This window comes from Salvia miltiorrhiza, chromosome 8, assembly GCF_028751815.1.
Source record: "Salvia miltiorrhiza cultivar Shanhuang (shh) chromosome 8, IMPLAD_Smil_shh, whole genome shotgun sequence".
In the NCBI taxonomy this organism is placed as follows: domain Eukaryota; kingdom Viridiplantae; phylum Streptophyta; class Magnoliopsida; order Lamiales; family Lamiaceae; genus Salvia; species Salvia miltiorrhiza.
In genome coordinates, this window is record NC_080394.1 from 1789149 (window position 1) to 1813285 (window position 24137).

The 24137-nt window shown below is 39.5% G+C and overlaps 4 protein-coding genes across 7 annotated transcripts; 2 read left to right on the forward strand and 2 right to left on the reverse strand.

The window, feature by feature from the left end:
- Positions 1 to 1568: 1568 nt before the first annotated feature.
- LOC130999853 (uncharacterized) lies at positions 1569 to 7595 on the reverse strand. Of its 4 annotated transcripts, none has more exons than XM_057925526.1 (10): positions 7288 to 7595; positions 5443 to 7052; positions 5210 to 5347; positions 4283 to 4354; positions 3516 to 3557; positions 3338 to 3427; positions 3031 to 3135; positions 2837 to 2929; positions 2672 to 2751; positions 1569 to 2585 (listed from the first exon to the last, which is right to left on the reverse strand). In XM_057925526.1, the coding sequence occupies exons 2-10, from the start codon at positions 7030 to 7032 to the stop codon at positions 1811 to 1813; spliced, it is 2985 nt and encodes a 994-aa protein (XP_057781509.1). In that variant the 5' UTR covers positions 7033 to 7052; positions 7288 to 7595; the 3' UTR covers positions 1569 to 1810. The 4 variants fall into 4 exon arrangements, with proteins under 4 accessions (XP_057781509.1, XP_057781508.1, XP_057781511.1 ...); XM_057925525.1 differs by having other exon boundaries at positions 3025 to 3135; XM_057925528.1 differs by having other exon boundaries at positions 3031 to 3108; positions 7288 to 7546.
- A 1407-nt stretch (positions 7596 to 9002) lies between these two features.
- Positions 9003 to 13699, forward strand: LOC130999856 (putative inactive disease susceptibility protein LOV1). Its single transcript, XM_057925535.1, has 4 exons — positions 9003 to 10176; positions 10765 to 10947; positions 11361 to 13181; positions 13285 to 13699. The coding sequence occupies exons 1-4, from the start codon at positions 9144 to 9146 to the stop codon at positions 13353 to 13355; spliced, it is 3108 nt and encodes a 1035-aa protein (XP_057781518.1). The 5' UTR covers positions 9003 to 9143; the 3' UTR covers positions 13356 to 13699.
- A 588-nt stretch (positions 13700 to 14287) lies between these two features.
- LOC130999859 (cyanate hydratase) lies at positions 14288 to 16433 on the forward strand. The gene is made up of 4 exons (XM_057925539.1): positions 14288 to 14697; positions 14967 to 15038; positions 15719 to 15827; positions 16040 to 16433. The coding sequence occupies exons 1-4, from the start codon at positions 14423 to 14425 to the stop codon at positions 16106 to 16108; spliced, it is 525 nt and encodes a 174-aa protein (XP_057781522.1). The 5' UTR covers positions 14288 to 14422; the 3' UTR covers positions 16109 to 16433.
- Positions 16434 to 16752: 319 nt separating this feature from the next.
- On the reverse strand, positions 16753 to 23246 carry LOC130999857 (protein unc-13 homolog). Its single transcript, XM_057925536.1, has 5 exons — positions 22526 to 23246; positions 20910 to 21782; positions 19651 to 20100; positions 18697 to 18883; positions 16753 to 18025 (listed from the first exon to the last, which is right to left on the reverse strand). Exons 1-5 carry the CDS (start codon positions 22997 to 22999, stop codon positions 17028 to 17030), a joined length of 2982 nt encoding a protein of 993 aa, XP_057781519.1. The 5' UTR covers positions 23000 to 23246; the 3' UTR covers positions 16753 to 17027.
- Positions 23247 to 24137: the final 891 nt, after the last annotated feature.

The following is a 24137-nucleotide window of genomic DNA, read 5'->3' on the forward strand; positions in this document are numbered from 1 at the left end:
TATTTTTAGCATATTCTTTCATCCCTAGATTTTGCAAATACAACTCAACTTGCTCCTCAAGATTCAAATCAGTAATCAACTCCCAATCCAAGTAATGCGGAGGAGTAATATAGTTCTCGTTAAATTTCTTATATATTTCTCCTTCTAATTCGCTTTGCAATTCAAATGGACATTCATACCTTTGGCTCAAAGTAAGCTCCCCTCTACCGACGTTTACGTTCTTCGTTCGGACCATTGTAGTGTTGAAGGTGATTTTAGAGGGTAGTGGTATGGAAAAAATGGAGTTGAAGGTGATTTTTTGGGAGGGCGAGTGTTCTGGAGCGGCGCTGGAGAATTAGACTGAAATTAGGGCACCAGCGCTCGCTGGCCCTTTATGTAGCATTTATTTGGTCCCAGCGCTCGCTGGAACCCAGCGCTCGCTGGGTTTCCAGCGCTCGCTGGAACCCAGCGCTCGCTGGGTTTCCAGCGCTCGCTGGATTCCCAGCGCTCGCTGGGTTTCCAGCGGTGCTGGGTTCCAGCGTGCGTTGGCATCCTGGATTTCAATTCAAGAATTATCCCCCAAATTCTTCGAAAATCTGTGAGAATCGGGCTGAAATCCAACCACGAATTCTTCGAAAGTCGTCTGGAATCTATGTGAATTCCATGGAATTTAAAATCCATGGACTTTTTAAAATCCGTGAAAATCCACAACGAATCCATGGACTTTTTAAAATTATGATAGGCTGCAATTTTTGGCTTCGAGAATACTCATTTTTGAATAATTTTTTTTTATGTTCTAATTTTCCATAGTATTTTGTTGAATTTAATTGAAAGTGTGACGCGTTTTCGCGAGAAGAAGTCGTGCGTGCTGTTATTTTCATTTATTACTTCTAGTATTTCCTTTCAATTATTTATTTCCATTCATTAAAATAAGTCATCATGAGTTCATAACACGTCAATTAATCGGCGATAGGAAAATTTGAAAGAATCTAATTGACTACAAATTAAAAAGTTACTACATCTTAATTATTTTTTTTGGAAATGCCTACTACATCTTAATTATAATATTTTAAAATTAAAACAAATTTACGATGATGCCCAGTTTAAATTTTAATTATCTTTAATGCAATATTAACGTGATCTGCTTCGATTGATTTTGCAACAATGTTCTATGTTGGTAAAACTTATGATATGACAATATTACAATTGATTTTTGAATCAGGGAATTATTGATGGAAAATATTCAAAGTTTGCCAAATTTTTAATTTATATAATGATCCATTTTTTTGTAAAAAAATACATGAATTTAAAATTAATTTTGAATCGTTCCACAATCGACAATTTTGCTTAAATCTAATCCGAACAATCCACTACTGAGGGGGTTCAGGGCTGAATATGACAATTTTGCTCAAATTTAGGCAAAATTACCCACTGTGAGACGATGCAGAATCAATCTTAAATTCATATATTTTTTTGACAAAAAATAAGGTCATAATATAACCAAAAAATTGACAATCTTTAACTATTTTCGACAATAACCCCTTAAATAAACTGGCATATGAGAAATTAAATTACACATACAACGATAATGCCCTCAATTTCTGGTAGTAAAAACTACTAGTAAAGGTAAAATGTAGTGTTTTACATGACTCACAATTTCAGGTGTCAACCAATTCTACTTAGCAATGGAAATGGCTATACTGAGTGATGAGCAAAATCAAGAGTTAAGCAGAGCCCCAATGGGACTCAACGCAAAAGCTGCTTCTCACCATCAGTTCTGCACCCTCCTCAACGAGCAACGCCCGTATCGTTTCACGACGTCGGGCTTCTCTCACCTGCGGAACCTCATCTGGTACAAATCGTGGCCAACGTATTCCACGGTCACAACACGACCATCAAATGTTCGTCGGTGTAGACAATGCGCTGCCACACAAGCAGCTTCCGGTCTTCTATATTCAACAATTACAGAGCCCGGCTCAAAGATAAGCCCGAGATCCACAAATACATCGTTTCCATCGCCTTCCCCTGCAGCATCTAATTGCTTTCTGTCCAACTCAACGTTTGCCGATTCGTTTCTCTCTTCTATTTGCAACGCTTCCTTAGAACTCGGTAGTTTTGCATTCTGGTCCTCTGATATCAAGTGTTCGGTAGAAGGCTTGTTTTCAAGTTCATGGTTCATCACAGAAGTCGAACCAGGATTATCGCAATTGCTTATCAGCTCAGCATCTGATTGGCTCGGGGGTTCTTCGAAAGAAGCATCTTCACCATTGAGTGGTAGTTCACAAACTTCATCTCTTGCAACATTCTCGGGTTCAAGTGATCCACTTGACACATCAGATAAACCAGCAATATTATCGCAACCACTTTTTTCTTCCAAAGTCCGACTATTATTCTCAAGTTCATTCGGGGCCTCGAGAGGTTCTGATTTCTCAACCTCTCTAAGCCCAGAAGTACTCTCACTGAGTTGTTCGACTCTATGGCTCCTATTTGCAAAGTCAAAGTCATATGCATCAGTACAAGCACTTGTGTTACTTACCTCATTACATTCCACGGTGTCGAAAGCATCTGTTTTCTTGACAACATTAATAGATCTCACCATACCAAACCTACAGTATCAAGGAAAGGTAAGAAAAGTATTTGAGCAACAACAAAAGGTACACTGAAATCACTAAACCATTTTAGTTATGTCAACCTGGAACACTCCAGTCTTATATCTTCCAATATTTCTTCTAGCTCCGATTCGGGCAATGAAATGAGGTATTCGGGATTGAACTGCAAATTGTAAGGGAATTGGAAATTTGATGTTACTTCATTAGAATGAAAGAAGGAAAACTGAAACGTAAATAAGATACAATACCACATTCTTCAGCTTTAAAACTGTTGTAGGCTTCTTGATAAGTGGCTTTGCATGCTCAGGGATCTCATAAGTTGGCAGTCTTCCAACATTTTCCTAACAAAACAATGGCGACTGAGTGTTTGGGAGAAACTTCTAAGCGAAAATAAAACCTCCGGTCAAATGAGAACAAGTCGAGAGAGATACTATACCCCTACCAAATCAGGTTCCGGAGTAGCAAGTACTGCAGTTAGGACTTGTCCACCCAACATCATACCATTAAGACCAGCGCATGCCTTTGAAGTAACTAAATGATCAACATACTGAGGTAATAAATAATTAGTTTCTCACCACACACAAGAGAGAGAGAGAGAGAGAGAGAGAGATCTGAAAGGACATAAAGAAAGAACTTAAGCTTAAGATGCAGCACGCCCTAGAAAACTGAAAGAGGGCAAACACTGTAAAGACAGGCCTGCTTAGTTTTTCTCTATGCATTGCAACTCTCTTCAACCTTAAAATTTGTACCTCGAGAAATGCACATGGTTCATTTGTATCAGCAATAAACTCAAAGTGGAATGCTTTCACGGGTCCAAAGGCTCTAGCGACCTCCAAAAGCTGAAGAGAGAATTCAAAAATTAGCAAGACACGACATAATAAAGCAAAAAAGAATTATAATGTAAAACTAGATTACATGTTACATTACCATTCTAGAAGTAAAAAGTTTTGATATGCCACCAATAAAGATCTGAAAAGTGAAGCAAAAGCTTGTCAAGAAAAGGGAAATAATCACTGTTAACTAATAGCAGGAAAATAATTAAAAGTAAGACTATAAAATACCACTATTATCAATTTAACACTAAAAAACACTTCCTATTGCCTTTTACAAATAGTATAGATTGATACTGCATAATAACTAATAAGCAAATCAAAAAACAACCTTATCCAGCTATGTCTAGAGAGGAATCCAGAAGACATAGCATCCAAATATGAGTGTCATAGATGAAAGTAAGCTCTGAAATATATCTATGATTAAATGGTTCCTATCTAATGTGATCAACAAAGGATCCAACTCATTCTTGTCAGTAACTAGTTACATCTAAACTTCACGAGATAGTCTCCTTTGTCAAAATAAAAACAAGAATGAATTCCAACACATAAATGAAATATGAGACAAGGAGCAGGGATTCCAGTGCTACCAACTTAGCAGCTCATCTTTACAGTTCAGAGCTTCACCCTGACTCTGTTTTATCACTTAAGAACATGCTTCAGGCTCATGCTAGTGTTTATCTAGTCTCGGTTACAGATCTTTAACGCAAAGCCCAAGCAGCGTTTATAGTAGAACACTTACATTTGATGCCAGAATGAATATTTAACTTATATGAAAAATTATGAACAATACTTGTTGTGCATGAAGCAACATTTCAAAACACCTCCTATAATAGTAGAAAGTTATGAAGTTTCAGAGCATACCTTGTTGGGTGAATCTTCTACAATGTCACTGATTGAATCAACACCACCCACAGATTTGTCAGAAAGACCAGTCTGCATGAAAATAGGAACTGTCTGAAAACCTGCTACATGGAATAATAACGACAATGTACCTCAGAAACTAAGAGAATATGAAATAGAATATACTGTCTCAATGGGCAAGTAGTTTTCTCAGCACAAATACCCTCCTACAAAGCTCAAGAAGATGATGTTTGTGTGCAAGCAAGGAAGTAGCACGAAAAAGAGGAAAATGAAGATTCATACTGATCCAGAACAACTTATACACAGAGAGATGTATGATACCGAGCATATTTCCTGATTTGATGCTTCATCTACAAATGATTCAGAAAAGAAATATATGTATATCCCATGGAAAAAACAGGAAAAATTTGCTAAATCTTATCACTGTATCAGTGACGAAGAACTAAAGCAAAGAAATGAAGTATTACATTGAGAGAAGTCAAAACCTACATTTTTCTTCATATATAGTTCCAAATATCTTAGTAACAGGAACTGCTGTGTTGGGTAGCAGAATTCCTATTTCCATTATTCCGTACCATCCAATTCCAAGCGAACAAATCAATAGATTAAAATAATAGGGTAACTTCTTGTGTGAAAGTAAAATTGATATGACTTAAGGAGGCAAATAAGAAAGGGAAAAGAAGTATGCCAATAAGAGGATAGGAATGGGATGCAAGTAAAGCCAATTACATAAAGTGAAGCAAAATTACTTTCCACCATATCAAGTAATAATATTAAGTTTGTGATCTACTCATCAAAATCAAACATTAGTCATTAAAAAGGAACATCTACCATATCAAAGATCAATGAAGATTCATACAGTTACATTAGCATAGTAAGAACATTGCTCATAGTAAGAACGGAGAACAGCATGGTAATGATTCTTACAGTTACATTAGCATAGTCCTTGGGGCGCCTGAGTTTAAGATTGGAACCAGAAAAGAACATTCCATCTAAAGAAAGAGCAGCAGAAGCATCCTCAGGGGTCAGAAACTCCAAAAGTGCTTGGCTCTTCTCCTTATTTATCTGCAGTTCAAAAAGAGCAAGTGCTTGCTGAATGCTTGGCTAAAGATGCACATGCAGTATAGATGAACAGATCAACAAAACAAATGGACACATACTATACAGCTGATACAGGGATGGGTCCCCTGAACATAGTTAACACCAGATGACAGCAAACGCTTGTTAATGCATTCTATTAAATCTTTCTCAGATGCTGAAACAGGCAAGTTTTCTATGTAAAGCCTCCTCTTAGGTCTTGTCGCTTGAGTTAGCTGAATCGACTCAACAGCATGCAGCTGTGAAGATATGGCATGAAGAGAAATTCCAATAGGCTTCACCACTGTAGGAGCCACGGGAGTTATACTGGGGTACTCCATATTATACAATGGTAATTTGTGGCTCGCAGCATTCAAATTGAAAAGAGTTGATGTAGCCATCACACTCTCTTTTTCAGCAGGTTGTAAATCCCATCCGGCAGCTCTTTTCTCTGGAGAACGACGAGTTGGTGAAGGAGTTTTAGCAGCAGCCTCTGTTTTCCTCTTTCTAGGTGAATAGCCTCCGAGACCACTCGAATTGTTAGTATTACGCCTGTAGTGACTATTAGATCCATTACTGGGTATCCTCTTGTTATCAACATTAGAATGCTCTCTTCCTGATTTGTCTTTTGTAGAATGAGATGGTAGTTCTGCAAGCTCCCTTTTATCTTTCGATGTGTGCTTGTAAGCCTTTGGTGATTGTGAAAGAGATCTTCGACCTCTGTCTTTCTCACGATCTTTGCTCCGTGACCGTCTTCTTTTTGACCTGGATTCTTCAAGATGGGCCCGTGTTGGTTCTGGTCCTTTTCTTACAGAATCATTCCTTTTAACATTATCCCTGCCTCTAGATTTATCTTCTTCGGGATGATGTTTGTGTTTCTTTTCCTTTACAGATTTCTCTCTGACTCTGGCAGTTAAGTTATCTGTTTGCCTCGCATCTCTCACATTTCTTTTCTTATGCTCATTATCAGAATCACTGTCTATCTCAGTTTTCCTCTTTCTGTAAACCTGTCTCTCCTTATTATCTGGTTGTGCTTTTACTATTTCAGATTTGACTCTGCTTCTTTCAGAAACTCTATCCTGTTTATATGATTCACCATCTTTCCTCTTGTCAAGTCCTCTATCCTGTTTATACGGTTCACTATCTTTCCTCTTGTCAAGTCCATTATCAGAATTAACACTTAAGAGGTCATCTTTCCTTCTGCTGGCATGATTTCTTCCCTCAAACTTTTCTTCTGACACTCTATTGCGCCTCGGAATCCTGTCTCCTTTCTCCTTTGACTTGACATCTGGATATAGAGATCGGTCATCATTATCCTGGACCGAATTCTCATTCTTTCTAGAAGCATTAGTATCCGCTTTTCTCCCAGACCTTACCTTCACAGGATCATTTATGGTTGTGCTCTCAACCAGTGGTTTTGAATCGTCACTTATCCGCGGATGACATTCAGGAATATCAGATGCCCTCTCCACGTTGTCTTGTGCTACTTCTTTATCAGCTGCTCCAGAGCTGCTGGATACTACTTGTGCTGCATCTGCCTTGTTTTTCCTTCTAAGCATTATGTCATCATAACTCAGCGGTCTCGTCCTCGCTGAAGTGCCATCCAAGAAATCCTCCAGCGGCATTTCATTAGTATTTCCGAGTATCTCTTTTTGTGAATCAGATCTAACCATCTCGCTCGCACACTTCCAGACTGGTACAATAGCAACATATTCAAGAACGATAATGGAAAAAGAATTAGTTCACTGATTTTCTACACACGGAAGAATTTGAGGTAACGATTAAAACAGGTGTTTATCATCTATTAGCATTACACATATCTTCCAATAAAACAGCTCTGCTCTCATAAATTCATACATATTCAAATAATCTAGCAGCTAACAGAAAATGTAAAGGCAGTGGACAAGTCAGGGTAAACGGAAATTTACCTCAATTAAGTAGCAGGAGGGGTGCAATAGCCCCCTGTCGCGGCGGAAGAAGAGTGCCGCGCGGCCTGCGCCTGCAAATATTTGACAGTGGTTACGGAAAGAAGAAATTGAAGTCGCGGCGGAGGACGGCGGAGCGCAGAAAGGGGGTGGTTTGCGGTGAGTGATTCTTTGTTGTGGAAGAGTGAAGAGAAGAGGAAGACGAGTAATTAAATTTAGGGTTGCAAAGCATTAGTCCAAAAAAAAAAAACGATTTTATTAAGAACCTTGAAAAGAAATTACTACAGTTTGAGCGAAATTATATCTGGTCAGTCACCTTCCAAATTCCAACAAGGGAAAACTCTTGTTTTAATTTTTGGTCATTTTCACCCTTCGAGTTAGGGAGGGTAAACATTGAAAAAATATCTAATTTGTTAAGTTATATATATGTGAAAATATTTATTTTAATATGTATAAAATGCACATTTTTAAGTGGAGAAATAAAAAAAGTTTTTTGAATGTGACAAAATTTATGTGGAAATTGATGACGCTCCGACATTGATCGCTCAAAATGGATTTATCGATCAATAAATTCATTAGCTATTTGATTGGTGACTCGCTAATGGACGAACCAATCAACCTGTTAACTGATTTGCAATTTTGGTCGGGTCATAATGTGCCAAATCAGTTATGCAAAACTTTTAACAATTACGGCCTTGCAACTTTAGGTGGATCATAAGCGTGTCAAACTATTTTCATTAGTTTGTCATCTGGCTAATGAATTTGTCAGTCGACAAGTTCACCTTAAGCAGTTAGTGTCAGAGTGTCACTGATTTTCACGCAAATTTTGTCACGGCTAAAAACTTTTTTGTCGATTAACTTAATTGGTGATACTTTCTATATACATTTATAAAAGTTGATAGTTTCTACATATGCGTTATTAAAAATTTATTGTCAACACTTTATGAAATTTAGATCAAACGGTAAATTGATAGTTGATGTTCTTACTTCTAACGCGATTGAGTATTGATAGCTCATAGTTTGGAGCTTTAAGACAACTCTAGATTAATTCTTCATTTGTGTTTCTGGTTCGTGCTAAGTGATGCTAATATGCAGCATATAGATTAGTTAGATTGTTAAAGAATTATCATTCTATACTTGTGGAATGAACCTCCGAATATTATGAAAGGTCTTCTCATTTATCAATATATTTGTGATTGATAAATTATTACCGCTAAGTTTTCTTAAAAAAGTTGATTATTCCACAAATATTGTTTATTGTATTTTAGAGATAAATTACATACCAATAATTTTGAACATTTATTTTCTAAGTAATAAATTAACTCGTACTCTTAGGATAAATTTGATATGTAATATGAAATAAAATATGATATTAATATCATATCTGATAGAATGCACTAAAATTATATAAAATTAGTAATTGTCATAATTATAATTTGCATTACATGGCATACAGAATTACTCAATTTTATATAACTTTTTTGGATTTTAAATTTATAAAAGACCATATGCTTTATAGTACCAAATAAAATATTAAGGTGGAGTATATTACTTAGAAAAGTTACAACTTAAATTACACATAAATCCATAAAATTTGCAGAAAAAAGTTATGTCCGCGGCAAAGAACACCCTCCCGATTCGGGAATAAATCAAAAAGTTTTTTCCCCAAATGTAATCCAATTTTATTAAATGCTTAAATACATATAACTAACTGTTAAATAATCTAAAAAAAAAAGGAAAGTAAAATATCGTCCCAAAAATTCAACGCGGCTTTGCATCAACTCAAAGTCAGCGCTCACGCAACCACCATTGCCTCAATCCGCAGAAGAGTTTGAATCTCTGCAATCTCCAAAGCAACAATGGCGGAATACGTCGTGTTCTGCGTGATACGCAGCCTGAGCGAGCTGCTGGTCTACGAAGCGAGGCACATCCCGGAGCTCCGCGGCCGAATCGAAGTGATTCAGATGAAGCTCAGGCAGCTGCAATCCATCCTAGAGATCGCCGACGCCAGGCAGGAAGTCGACGAAGGGATTCGCAACTGGATCGCCGAGACAAGAGAAGTCGCCTACGACATCGAAGATCTCCTCCTAGTAGTCCTCTCCTCTTCCTCTCCTTCCTCCTCCACCAGCCGCAGAAAATACAGTCTGTTCAGAGAAGCCACGAGCCTCCACAGTCTGGAGCCGAAAATCCAGCTCATCGAAGCTAAGGTTTCCGCTCTCGAATCAGATTTGCGCGTCAGGAATATTAGGCCGCGCCACAGAGGAAGCCCTAACCCGATCGCGCGGAGACGGCAGCAGCAGAGGAGAACCTACTCGCATTTCGTGGAGGACGATTTGGTAGGGTTAGACGACCACGTCGAGCAATTAGTTTCTCGATTGGTGAACGAGGATTCCGATCAGGTCGTGTCCATCACAGGAATGGGAGGTATAGGCAAAACCACCCTCGCGAAGCGAATTTACCACCACCACGACGTCCGGGAGCATTTCCACGCCTTCGCGTGGGCGTGCGTGTCGCAGCAGGGGCAGCCGGACGACGTGCTGCAGAGGATCCTCAACAAGCTCGAACCGGAGAAGAGGAAGGCAATCAGCAATATGAGGATTGATGATCTCGTTGAGGAGCTTATTCATGTGCAGAGGAGGAAGAGATGCCTCATCGTGCTTGATGATGTTTGGGACATGGACGCCTGGGATGTAGTGTTCAAACCTGTCTTCGGCAACAGGCAAGCGAGCAGGCAAGTGAACATTAAAGTGTTGCTCACGACGCGGAACAAAGAAATCGCGCGTTACATAGATTTGGATGCTCCATGTTATCTGTATGAGCAGAGGCATTTGGATCAAGAGGAGAGCTGGGAACTGCTTAAGAAGAAAGTCTCCCGCAATCTGAGTTTTGCAGGTACACAATTGTCTCAGAAACACCACTGTTTTCATCTACTAATAACTTTTATTGGAAACCACAAATTTAAAGCATCATCCATATCAATTCTACTTATGGGTACCATACCTAGGGCACTAGAATAATAAGACATCCAAATAATGAATTATGTGGAGGTGTTTATTATGTATTGATTTTCTAATTTAAGAACTGACCTATTAAAACGAGACATCCAAATAAGGAAATGTGGATGTGGCCTATTGAATTGAGATGGAGGAAGTATCTATATTTCATGCCTTTTTCCGGCCCTTTTAGTTTTTGGTTGATCGATTTATTTTTGCTTTAGGATTTTAATTTATTTAGGAGATACTCATTCGCGTATTTGGAGTTTTAAATAAATCTCGTATTTTCATTAAAGAACGTTTGTCTTCTATGTATTCATATCATGTCACCCCTTGATCTTACAATGATGTTTAGTAATTTTCACTTATTTCACTCGAGGGAGGTAAAACTAGCAACTCGTACAATGATGCTTCAAATCTTGAGGTATTCCACTTTACAGGAAGTCGAGCTAGTAGTTCTTACAATGATGCATCAAATTCTTTTCAGGTATTTCACTTGATAGAAAGCCTAGCAGCAGCAGGTCTGTAGAAGAGCACGAGTACTCGTCTGGCTTCGAGGACGAGGATGCAATATTATCACGAGCAGAAAGCTTTCACTCGTGCTTCAGTGACGAGGAGGATGAACTCGTGAGTCGGATTCACAGTTTAAGTTCTGAAGATACACTTCAAGGTATGAGAATTTGATGTTACATCTTAAGTTATTGTTACATCACTGTAGTCACTTATGAGTTATGAGAGCCCCATTATTGATTATGTTGTTGCATGATACTATACCTTGTCGATCGCTACACATACAACTACAAGCATGTAAATCGGCAATAATTTGATGTTCATTGGTCTCGTTGTCGTATTTATGAACAGGATGCTTCAACATATAGCAGATAAAACTTAGTTTTTCTTATGTGATTGACCAATTTTATCTTGCTGAAAATCTCTCAATTTTCATGATTAAGTTGCACAGACATTGTTTGTTTGACTCGTTTACAATTGAGCAGCTAAAATTAAGCTCTCAGCATTAGAGATTCATTTCACTTTCTGTATTCATTGATTATGTGTCTTAACTTTGCCTATCATTGTATCAAGATCTCAGAAATCAAATGGACATCGAAAGACTAGGAAAGGAGATGGTTGCACAGTGTGGAGGATTGCCACTAGCAATAGTTGTGCTTGGAGGACTCCTCATGACAAAGTCCACCATAAGCGAGTGGAGAACAGTGCATCAAAATTTCAATTCCTATTTACGGAGAGGAAGAACTTATCGAGAGAATGGAAGAGTTCATGAGGTATTAGCTCTAAGTTACCACGATCTGCCTTATCAGCTCAAACCGTGTTTTCTGCATTTAGGCAACTTCCCGGAGGATTCCAAAATTCCCACCCGGAAGCTGTACCAGTTGTGGTTGGCTGAAGGCTTCATATCACATGAATCTGAGGAAGAGGAATCCATCATGGACGTAGCAGAAAGATTTCTAGGAGAACTCGTGCAAAGGTGCATGGTCCAAGTGAGAGTAGATGAAGCTACTGGTAGGTTCAAGTCTTGTCGACTTCATGACCTTACCCGAGAATTATGCCTTGTCAAGGGTAAGGAGGAAAACTTCCTAAAAAAAATTCCTCTACGGTATGAACCTGAACCACTAAGCACACCCTCCCCATCATCTATAGCACCATCAATCAGTAAAACACGCAGGCTTTCCATTGCTGTTGATTGTGATTTTGACACTTATTTTCCTCCTAGAAAGGAGATGCTTGAGTACAGAAAGGAGAACCTTGAACATGTTAGATCAGCATTGTTCTTTTCCAGGCTCAGCAACCGAAAAAATCTTCAGCTGGCACTGGACTTTGTTTGCAGTGAGCTCAAACTTTTAAGAGTGTTGGATCTCGAAAGGTTCGACTTTGGAGATAAGCTATGTAAGGGTATAGGAGATTTGCTTCACCTCAGGTACCTTAGTTTAAGAGGCTGTCAGCTAAACAAATTGCCATCGTCCATCGGCAATTTGAAGTACTTGCAAACACTTGACCTTAGGGTACCTTTCCTTGTATGCATGACCATCCCCAACGTCATATGGAAGCTGACTCATTTGAAACATCTCTATCTCCCTCCATCACACGAGTGCACCAGCAAACTGCAGCTAAACAGCTTGAGCAAGTTGGAAATCATGAAGAACTTTGATACCAGGGTTTCGGATTATAGAGATCTCACCAAGTTAACTAAGCTTCAGAAACTTGCTGCAATCTTAACTTTGGAAATAGACCATCTGGCAGCACTATTCAATCACCTCAAGATGGATTCTTTGCATATCAGAGAGTCCTCTTTCCGTATCCGCTATGATTTTCAGTCGGATAAAGAGCTGACTGTTTTGAGAGAGCTAGTAGGATCAGCCCATCTTCAGAAACTGGATCTGATTGGCATTATAAACAGGCTACCAGAGCATTGCCATTTTGGTCGAGGCCTCACGAAGTTAACTCTGAGGAGCAGCAAACTGAAGGAAGATCCTATGACTACTCTAGAAAAGCTCCCTAATCTGCATACATTGACACTACGCAAGAACGCATTTGTGGGGAATGCGATGTGCTGTTCTTCTCAGGGTTTCCCTTGTCTCACTATTCTGGAGCTCCAGGGGCTTACTGACTTGGAGATATGGAGAATAGAGGAAGGAGCTATGCCTAACCTTTATTGTTTAAAGATCGATGAATGCATAAAGTTGAGGATGGTTCCGGAAGGAATCAGATTCATCGCTTCACTTAGGGAATTAGTGATTGTCAACATGCTCGATGCCTTCAAGAGCAGGGTTCAAAAGGTGCAGGAGGAAGGGGGAGAGGACACTCATATAGTCGGGCACATTCCATCGATCACCATTGCTGACACAAACAGATCTTACATGAAAAAACTTGAGACTCAGCTATCAGGTACTGTATCTTTTGTCACTTCACCTGTATTATCTAGGCAATTAACGAGTAGGCATGGCGTCGTGTGACAGTGTTCATTCTGACATTTTTCTTTCATTGGCAGGAAAATCCTACTATGGACTTTTCCAAAGTTTTTCTCCATTGCTGGTACCTAAGGATTGGCAGAAGTCATGAAGATCGCACGAGCAGATCACGCTACATCGCTATGCCAGTCCACAGAATGTCACCAAAGGTTCATTCAATATGTTCCAGAATAAGCTGTTATTAACAGAGGATGATCAACTGAGTAGGAACTCAACAGGGTAAGGCAACAATATAAGTTAAATATTTAATTTGAAAAAATTAAAGTTCTTAGATGTTTCAGTGTATAGGACTGTTGTTTGAAGCATTTTCTTGTATAATTTCTTCTCTCCTAAATATTATAGGTAGATTCACTCTCTTTTGTTCATTAATTGTCAAATAAAGGTTGTTTCTTCCCCTTGCAAGTATCCTAATGAACTGCTTTTGATTCTTGTTTATGGAGATTCTATTTCTGATAGCATGGCAAAGAAACAGATTTAGCTGTGAGAGTGAGGTGCCTTTTCATGAGGATTGGATTCTTGTCTATGGTGACTCTATTTCTGATTATTAATCCTCGTAAAAATTACTAAAATATATGCTTCGAAAATCACGATTAGTTTTGAGTTTAGACGTTGGATAAATATTTAAGTCTCATTTTTGAACTTGCACAAATAGTAAAGGGTCAAATTTGTAACAAATCGATAATTCGTTCTTTTAGAGATGCAAGATATATGTATATTACAATTGAATTAATCAAATAACAATCATGCTATTATAAATTAGACTAAATATTCAAATTCGTTTTTTTAGAAATGCAAGATATATGTGTATTATAATTGAATTAATCAAATAACAATCATGTTATTATAAATTAGACTAAATATTCAAACAAATACAACCAAATATTCATACAAATTACAACTCATACGCTGTCGATGAGACTTGAACCAATACTCTTGCAAAAGAGAGTCTTTTGATGTCTTCAAACATTATTGAAATGCTCTAAAGATTTAATCTAATTTGCAATGAGTTACAAAAATTAGAATTTAAAAATTTCAATCATGTCTTTACTTACCTAATAAAGAAGATATTTTAGACGATAAAGTTAAAAGGCTCAAAGACTAAGCTCTCATTATCCAAAAATAACAGTTGCAAACCAGAAAGGTCCAAATAAAGCAACAATGGAAGCCGTGAGCATGAAAGCGAGGATGGTGGCAGAGCTCCAAGCCGTGAAGCGGATATCGGGGAAGACGTACGGGCAGATTGCGGATGAGACCGGCTTGACCAACGTCTACGTGGCTCAGCTCCTCCGCCGCCAAGCTCAGCTCAAGCCCTCCACCGCCCCTCTCCTCCGCGCCGCCCTCCCCGCCCTCACCGAAGACCTCCTCCGCGAAATGATGCAACCGCCCCTCCGCTCCTACGATCCCAACTTAATTCAGGATCCCACCGTTTATAGGTCACTCCTTTTTCACACTTGAAAGATTTTTAGTTTAAATTTTTAGCATCAAATTATTCAATCCACGATCGATCTCGACCTAGTTTGCAGTATAATTATGGAAGGTCCGTTTATCTCTATGAGTCATTAATTGTCCGATTCAGCTTGGATCTCTAGGATATGCTTCCTCTCAATAAAGTGAAAATAGTTGGTGATTCGATTCTAGCTCCTCTGAAATCTGATTGATGTGATCGTTTGTGTGCTTATATTTGTGATTTTCTTGTTTCCAGATTGAATGAAGCAATCATGCATTTCGGAGAGAGCATTAAAGAGATCATCAATGAAGATTTTGGCGACGGCATGTAAGATTTCGCTCGCCCCCAATTTTTATACTCTGTTAGCGTAATTTTTGAACTTCGCTAGATGATTTGTTTAAGATATGGTGTTAATTATCCTTAGCTCTAAATTGAATTGGTTTAAACTTATGCAGTAGGTTAGAATCTAATCAATCTAGTTAGTGATTGTGTTGCAAGTGCAACAATCAAGCAATATATTAGACCTTTTCTTTGTTTGATAAAGACTTGACAAACAATATATCTGCAACGGCATTGGATAAGTGAATTAGAGGAGAATTAGATCGTGTCGAAATATTGAAGCTCGTGGGAAGGGTGTCGAGGCATGAGTTGACATAAAATTACAGAATTTTTATGGAGTAAGCCGTTTACCTTTCGTTCAACCGCTATCATTTTAGGGGAAAAAAAGAATCGATATTGAAAAGTTCTCCATCTTGTTTTGCTCTCAAGAGTGCTGTCAAAACATACTGTGATCACTTGCTTATTCAAATTTGATTATACTTTACACCATGTTGCTTAGTTTAATCTAGTTTTGCTGCGTTCGTGTAATATTTATGATTACACTAGCAAACCAGACACGGGTTGATTTTGGTTCACGAGAGGAGTTCATGTACACATGATGGCTAGTTACAGTAGTTGTTCAATTAGACTGACCAGTTTTTCTTCTATCGCCCTCTTCTGCTGGTTAGCATGTCCGCCATCGACTTCTACTGCTCAGTCGACAAAGTGAAAGGTGTAGATGGAAAGGATCGCGTTGTTTTGACCTTTGACGGGAAGTATCTTCCACACACTGAGCAGGTTAGTAATCAATCTTGCTGCACAACTCGTGCATAACTCGCTATTTGAGTAATTGAATGCCTATTGCTTCGAAACATAACTTGAAGTAGCCACACCACAATATATTTGCAATTTAAATAATCTCTTACTTGAATTGGTAAATCCTAATTTCTTTCATCAATAGGGTTATGAAATATTTTCTATCTTCTTGATATCTCTCTTTCCTTTTTCAGACTACTGAGCATATGGTATCAAGAGTGAAAAAGCAAGAACAACAAGATGGCAAACCAAAGTTATCGTAGTTGTTTTATGTCAATATTCATTCCTACTTATAATCTATGTTGTATTTTGTCGAACTCAAGTCGCGCATCGGAAGGAAACTCGGACACTGGAGGCACCAGCCTCTTGGCCCGTCCCTGCTCCTCCTCACGTAAGGCCTCCTCCTCTCCCTTCCTCTTTCCTCCCAACGCCGCCCCCGCCATATCTGAGCCGCTCAGTCGCGTTTTCTATTTTGTATATTGTGTGTACTCTTTATTTTGCTACTATTTTGTATGTTGTTTATACTCTTTATTTTGCTAAGACTTCAGAATTCTTGACATATAGCTATATTATCAATTTCTTCTGCAACTTGTCAAATCTTGATACAGAATCGATCACCTATCCACCGTGGGCAAGCATAACGTGTCCACCACTGATGTGACAATTTTAATTAGGAAAGAGAATTAATATATATCACATACAAGAATCAACAACCAATGAAATTTTAACAAATGCTAGATAGGCTCACCTGGGGCCTTGCGATAAGGGTGAGCATTCGGTTTTCGATTAGATTTACGGATATTCTATTGAGGCCGAAACCCTAGATTAGTCCAAGATGAGAATTTTAACAAATTTCAGATCAATTAAGTTGCGCTTCGATCTGTAAAATTCTTAAAAATACAAGAGGTGAACAACCTTTAGATCTATCGGTAAGTTATACTCCAAGTTGTACATCGGAAAACGAGAGTGGAATTCTCTTCATACCATATACGCAAATAGTGTTGAGATCCAGTGAGAATTACACATGAATATATAAATTCACAAATCTGACATGAACAGTTCTTCATATATTACATTAATCTGTTCATGTCAGATTCATCGATTTATTCATGTATTCTCATTTCTCATTGGATCCATTCTCTATGCAGATATATATATGTACATTTACAAAAATGAATATTTTCAAAGGGAGCCATTCCTCTTTGCTAGATGGAAAGTTCTCTTGAGAAAGCTATTCGCAGCTCGATCATTCCTATGGCAAAGAACCCTCAATATGGTGTTCGGATCCGTCCTACTCCATTTCCCCGTCGTCGGCGGCATCGGCAGCTTCGCCCCCGCCCCCGCCCCCGTCCCTGCCCCCGTCGTTGCCCCGGCCTCGCACACCAAGATGCTGAAATCCTCCACCAGCTGCTCCGTCGTCTCCCCCATGAGCGCCACCACCCCCTCCACCGCCTCCGCCTCGGCCTCCACCTCCTCCCCCTCACCGAAGAGCCGCTTCAGCCCCTCGAAATCCTCCTCGATCATGGCGTGATCCGCCCTCGCGAAGATCCTCGAGCTGCCCCCGGCCAGCAGCACCATGATGTAGGCCTCGAAGCACGCCGCCATCACGTGCCTCAGCGCCGCCGCCTGCACGTGCTCGGTGACGATGGCGCAGAGGAGGGTGAGGTTCTGCTTCATCACCCTCAGCGCCGCCTTGACTCGGGCGCCCGCCACGTCGGGGCTGTAGAGGCCGCCGTACATGACGGAGCTCGAGTCGAGGAACACGAGGCGGTAGGCCGCCACCTCGGCCACGTGCTGGGACGCGGCCTCGATGGCGGACCGGCTGTGGTCGAAGTAGGAGCCGCCGAGCTGGCGGCGGCTGCCACCGAAGCGGCGGCTCTTCGACGGCGTGACCTTCGGCGAGAGCGAGAGCGTCTTCTCGAGGGAGTGGAGGTGCTTGAGGAGGTAGTGGAGGGTGTTGAGGCGGATGTAGAGGCGCTGCGTGCCGCGGCTCGTCGACGGGCGAGGAGGGTGGTTGTTTCCTTCCTCCGCCGTGCTGGTCTGGCTCGCCGCGGCGGCGGCGGCGTCTTGCTGCTCGGTTCCGACGCTGCACGCGGCTTTCTTCCACAGCTTGATGAACTTGGAATCTTTGCTGCATCGCGTTAGAGGTGGAAGCGTTGGGAGATAACTCTGCTTCGATCCTGAAATATTTTTATCTATAAATACAATTTTTTGCTAGAGTAAAATGATAAAATAGTTATTTTTAGATAGTAAAGATAAGGTGTAATAAACATATTTCTAGTTTTGCACATAAATTTAAAATACTATCCTTAAATAAATAAATTTTCATTTTTTTCTCTTCTGATATCACAAATGATGAACAATTATAATGTCAAGCTACTTCGTTTAGGAAGACTTTCGTTTTAGCTACATAGACAATTCAAACTTTCAACTCAACATTCATTCACTGAAAATGATTGCCGTGTGCATAATAAAAAAAGAAAAGAAAAAAGTTTGATTATTTAGAAACATGATTTAAAGTTCATGTTCAAAACCAAAAATAAGTTCGTGTATTTATTAACATAACAAGATAAAAAATACTAGTCACTTTAACCACAATTACAAAGCTCCTAAAAATTTGATTTTATTTTGTCTCCAATTTATAATCACGGGACTTTTTAGTTATGAATTACCTATATTTTGTTTATAACTCACAATTACGAAATTTTTTTGTCGTGAATTATGGCCAATGTACAGAGCAATACTTTAAGTTAAAAATGTTTTATTTATCTTTACAATATAAAAGTAACTATTTTAATATATTAAGTAATTTTTGCTATATATGATCTATTAAGAAAAAGAAATAATTTACCACATGATGCAACAAATGTGATATACTCTCCCAATAGATGCTCCAAGCCGTCGGTCAGCTCATAGACTAAACTCTCCGATACGTTAATTGGAATTTCGAAGAAATTCTCAATAGTCTCCTTGCAAAATTTGACTATTTCCTCAGCTGAATGAGAATATGGTTCTGATTTTGATTTCGGATTCCATGTCTGCAAAGAGAAACATAAGTGAAGCACAAATTTTCACTTATTTTGCAAATTTTAACACCATTTTTGTAATAGACTGAAAGATCGTACTATAATTGCAAAATAAGTGACACTACGTAACCCTAATAATAAGGGTTATTATTACATTATAGTTCCAACTTCTATTCCGAATTTACAAATATAACACGTGTTATTCATGTTGTTCACTTAATAGTTAGAGTCAAAATTTTCGACCAACTAAAATTGACATGTATTGTCGGAAGCTGATTTGACAACATTGTCATTCTTTTCAAATACACCACCACATTCAGTCATTCAATGTCAAATCAGCTTCCAACTTATACACGTCAACTTCACTTGGCCGAATATTTTGACTTGAGCTATTAAGTGAACAATATAAATAAATACAAAATATATTTGTATAAATTCAGGCTAAACGGTTATCATTGGGATCAAAGTTCTAGCTATTATTCAAGAATATACATATGGTCTGAATTGAGTAAGAATAACTATATTTTGTGAAAAATGAGAATAACAAATAAATTTATAAATACATCAGTATAAGACATGAATAGCCATATTCGTGGATATAACGAATTCGACTATTCATATGTTACAATGATTTATGCATAAATTATATTGATTTATTCATTATTATCATTTATCACAAAACAGAGCCATTCTCACAAGATCTTTCTAAAATATAACCTTAATAATAATAATAATAATAATAATAATAATAAGAAGAAGAAGAAGGTTAGGTAAATTACTTCAGTTTCTTTTGCTCTTTGGAGTTTATCCTTCCCAACCTTGAGCTTCTCCTGCATCCACTGCTTCAACAGCCTGACTATAATGGTGTCGGCTTCGTAAGGAACCATTTCTCTGACAATAGCCTTGCCGCCGTCTTCGCACTCGACGGAATCCTCCACCACCATCTGCACCAGCGCCTTCTCGAGCTTCCCGGCCCTCTGCAGCACCAAGATGGCCTCGCTCATGTGCGCCGCCGCGCCGCCGTTGATATACTGCCGCAGCAGCACCCCGTAGCAAGTGTGCAGCGTCACGGCGGAAACTCCGGCGGCGATGGGGTGCCATTTCTTCATCACGGGGCTGAAAATGGCCTTCTCCTTGGATGCTAGCTGCTCCGTTTCTCTTGCTAGTTTGATCATCATTTCACTCACTCTGTCTCTGTCCATATTCGCCGCATTCTGCTCCTCCACCATCTTCAAAACCGCACACAGCGCACGTTTTATTTCACTCGTATATACAGACAGGGGGCGTTTATTTTACATGATTGATGATATATATGATTGATTATTTTTATTTTCAAGAGTAGAATTTCTCCAATTCCACCATTTTCATGGGATATGAATCAAACAAAACTAGTCTGGTCTTGAAATATCCCAAAGTTTCAATCCATATAAGTAAATAAAGGATTAGTCTTGCAATTTTTATCTATCAATACATGCAAATAGTCTGAAGTGTATAAGATAATAATATCATGAGTACATGATTGAGTTATAGTAAAAACCATTATTTTTTCAAAAACCATGAACCTTGCCCCTTTATGGCGGGATTTCTATTTTTGAACACTATCTCATATATAATTTGGACAATTTTTTCCTTATAACTTACCATTTTTTACATATAGAAAAGATTAGGTGCGAATGCTATCTTTTGTGAGATAGAGCAGTAAAATCTATAACTAAGCTGATTATAATGCACGAACAACTATTCTAAACCTGAGTTCGAATTCCGAAGGGAGTGAAAATGTCACCAATACTATCTGAATATGTTATTCATGCATTACAAATAGTTAATTCACGAATTTGTACTGATTTATTCATTACTCTCATTTTTCACGAAAAATAGCATTATCACTATAACCTAACCATATTTACACGTAATCAACTTTTTCTAATATCAATATTTCAAATAACATTTTTTTTTAAATGTGTGTCGCGATTAATTATACATATTTATGTGGGACGGACGGAATATATAGCAAAGAGAGAGAGAGAGACGAACCTACCTTGGCAAAAGCATTCTTGGAAGAGGAGCGAATGTAGCAATCAACCTTATTCCCAGTTGAATCATAATCCATCTCTCCCTTATCATGATGCGGCGTGATATAGCTCGGCACATCCTCCTCCAAGATCTTCGCCGCCGAGAAAACCAACGGCAGAATGCTCTCCATCAGCCCCACCGATCCCACATCGAAATTCCCATGATAATCCACCAGCCTTATCTCACACCACTTCTTCATCGCCGTCAGCAGCTCCGCCAGCATCCTCATGTAGCCCGCCTCCCTCTCCGCCTTCTTCGCGTCGTTCGCCACCTCCGTCAGCATCGTCAGGCTCGCCGCCAGCAGGTCCCCCTCCGCCTGCCCCGTCGCCACGTACTGCTCGAAGAGCACCCACGTGAACAGCACGTTGTGCGTCGCCTTGTCGATCCCGAGGGTCGACCATGTCTTCTTCATCAGCTCGAGCAGCTCGTCCACCTCGTCGAGGACGAGCGTCTCGTCCCTGATGTCGAAGATGGACTCGAGGAGGGTCTTGTAGATCTCAGCGTTGAGCGGGTAGCCGTCGGCCCAGTGGCACACGTCGTCCGAGCTCCGCCACGCGAGGGACACGACGGAGCTGCACAGGGCCCGCATGGTCTCGGAGTTCTTGCCCGTGTCGATCGGCCTGCCCTCCTCGGCCGAGCGGATGATGGCGCTCAGCTTCTCGGCCGAGGGATCGGATTTGTCGAGTGGGATCGAGGGGAAGAGGAGGAGCCCCGCCTCGAGGACCTTGAGCTGCCGCTTCTGCCACTGGTGGTACTCCTCCGCGTCCGCGAATTCCGACGGCTTCAAGTGCCGGAGCAGCTCCAGCGGAAGGATGATCGTCTCCGCCCGCCTCCCCATCTAGTCAATTATAAATTGAAAGATTGTGACATTATTCTTTTCGTCTCATTAAAATTGGCTCATTTTTTATTTTGAAATGTATGCTTATCACGGTGAGTAGGTGATCGGTTCAACCACTCTATAATAGCCAACAACATATAATAATAGAAAATTATATCTATTTAAATATAAGTAAAGACATAATAGTAAGTTTTTACTTTAATTCCTTACCTAGAAAATTAGACGATAAAATAAAATTTTCATATAAATTCGTGTAACAGTATTATTGTTACACAAATTTTGCATTTACGAAAAATTTGTGTGAACATGTAAAGGCATCACAGTCAAAAATAGCTACTCTATCCGTCCCTGAAAGACTTTATTGTCAAAAATTACAATTTTTCTCACTAATTTTGATATTTCTTTATTTGAAAATGACCCCACAATTTTTCTCACTAATTTACAAAAAGGTATAAGACATAATCTCCATTCAAACACAACTACCACATTTTTTCTTAAAATATGCGCCACTTCCGTTTGTATCACAATTTTTTAAAACTGAGGGAGTATTATATTTTTATATTTTTATTATGTAGATAAAAAAAATTCTATATAAAAAAAGTCATCTATATGTGGGAAAATTGAAACATTAATAATTTATGGATTTACCAAACAATTAACCCTTAAAAATAATTATGAAGGGAATTTACAAGCTATCAACAACATATATACAAAATAAGGTTATATAGTATATGGTAACGTACTTGGCCCACAAGAGTTCTCATGAGAGTTTTCCGCAGCCTATTGTCGCTCTGCTCCGTCACCCACATCTGCTGCCTCATGATCTCCGCCGACGTCATGGGCCGCCTCCTCACCCCCGCCGCCGACGGCGACACCCTCGGGCTCCCCGCCGAGCCCGGCGACGACGGGTTCGACCCGCACGAGTTGCTCCTCCTCGACGTCGACCGCCTCAGCATCTTCAGCCCCAATGCCCTCTTCACCCGGCTCGTCACCGCCATCCCGACCCCGGGCCGCCTCGGCGACCCGGGCCCGTCCCCCGCCTCCTCGTAGCCGTTGTTGTGATACGCGATCGCGCTCCGCCCCCCGAACCCCGGGGAGGCGCGGCACGCCGTGAAGAACACCTCGTACGCCGCCTCCCGGAAGTCGCCGCGGTCGAGGCCGTCGATCTTGCCGAACGGCGAGACCCCGTCGAGCGAGGGGAGAGGGTGGTGGGCCATCGCCGACAAGAGAAAAACGACGTCGTCGGATGTGTGTAATGGGGCGGTGGAGGGTGGTGGAAAAGAAGCTGCTGATGCTCAAATTTTTGTCATCTGAATTTATTTTTTGATTTTATCGTTTCAAGCGAAGCAAGATTGCGTAGACGACAGAGACGAAGGAGAGAGAAAGTGTTGATTTAGTTAGTGCAAAAGAAGAGGAGAGAGAGAGGGGAGGGGGCGAGGGGGAGAGAGAAAGCGAAGAGGATTTTGATGGTTGGTTTTGAGTCATGGCGTTGAGGTACCAACGCGAAGAACACGTTGAGGGAAAGGCTTGGAGCTTTCCAAATCATCTTATAGCTAAGTATACAAAATATGTATTAATTTCTCTTTTAATCCTTGTACTAAAAAACCATGGTCACATTTTTATTGTTACTATTATTGAATAATTATAAAAAGGAGTCATTTTGTTATAGTCAAGATAATACATTCTAGACATGATTATAAAAATATATAGACAAGAAAGAAGAGCCACTATTTGCATTGCATGGGGTATGGCCTTTTAAAAATTTTATTTTGTTCCTCATTTTTCATTAATAATAGGGGTGGATCCTATTAATTACGTGAATTTTGCACAATTCCATTTTGCACATGATAAATTTATGCCTATAATTAAATACACAAATTTTCAATTATTATGATTTTTTATACTGTTAGCGAATTAATATCAGCGTAGTTGACAAATTAATGTCATTATAACTACTTAAAATAACATAGACATATAACTATAATATTTAGCACATTTGCCGTTTAAGCCATATAGACATTTCAGGTGTCCATCTCCGCATTAATTTGAGGGCAATTAATAATCATATGGAAATTCTAACAATTCAAAATTTGTGTATTTGGGATAATTTTAGTTGATTTTAGTTTATGCGCAAAATTAGAATTCGGTGAAAAAATATATATTTAAGCGCAATTATCTTTTTTTAAATCATAAAAACTTATGTTAGACCATCTCACGAGACGGGTAAATATCTGGCTCTCTCACATTTCAATTATACATAATTTTGTTGCTATTCGTAGTTATAAATATATATAATCGAAAATATCAATTTGAATTCAAATCTAAATCCCATGCCCAGATGAAACAACTATAGGA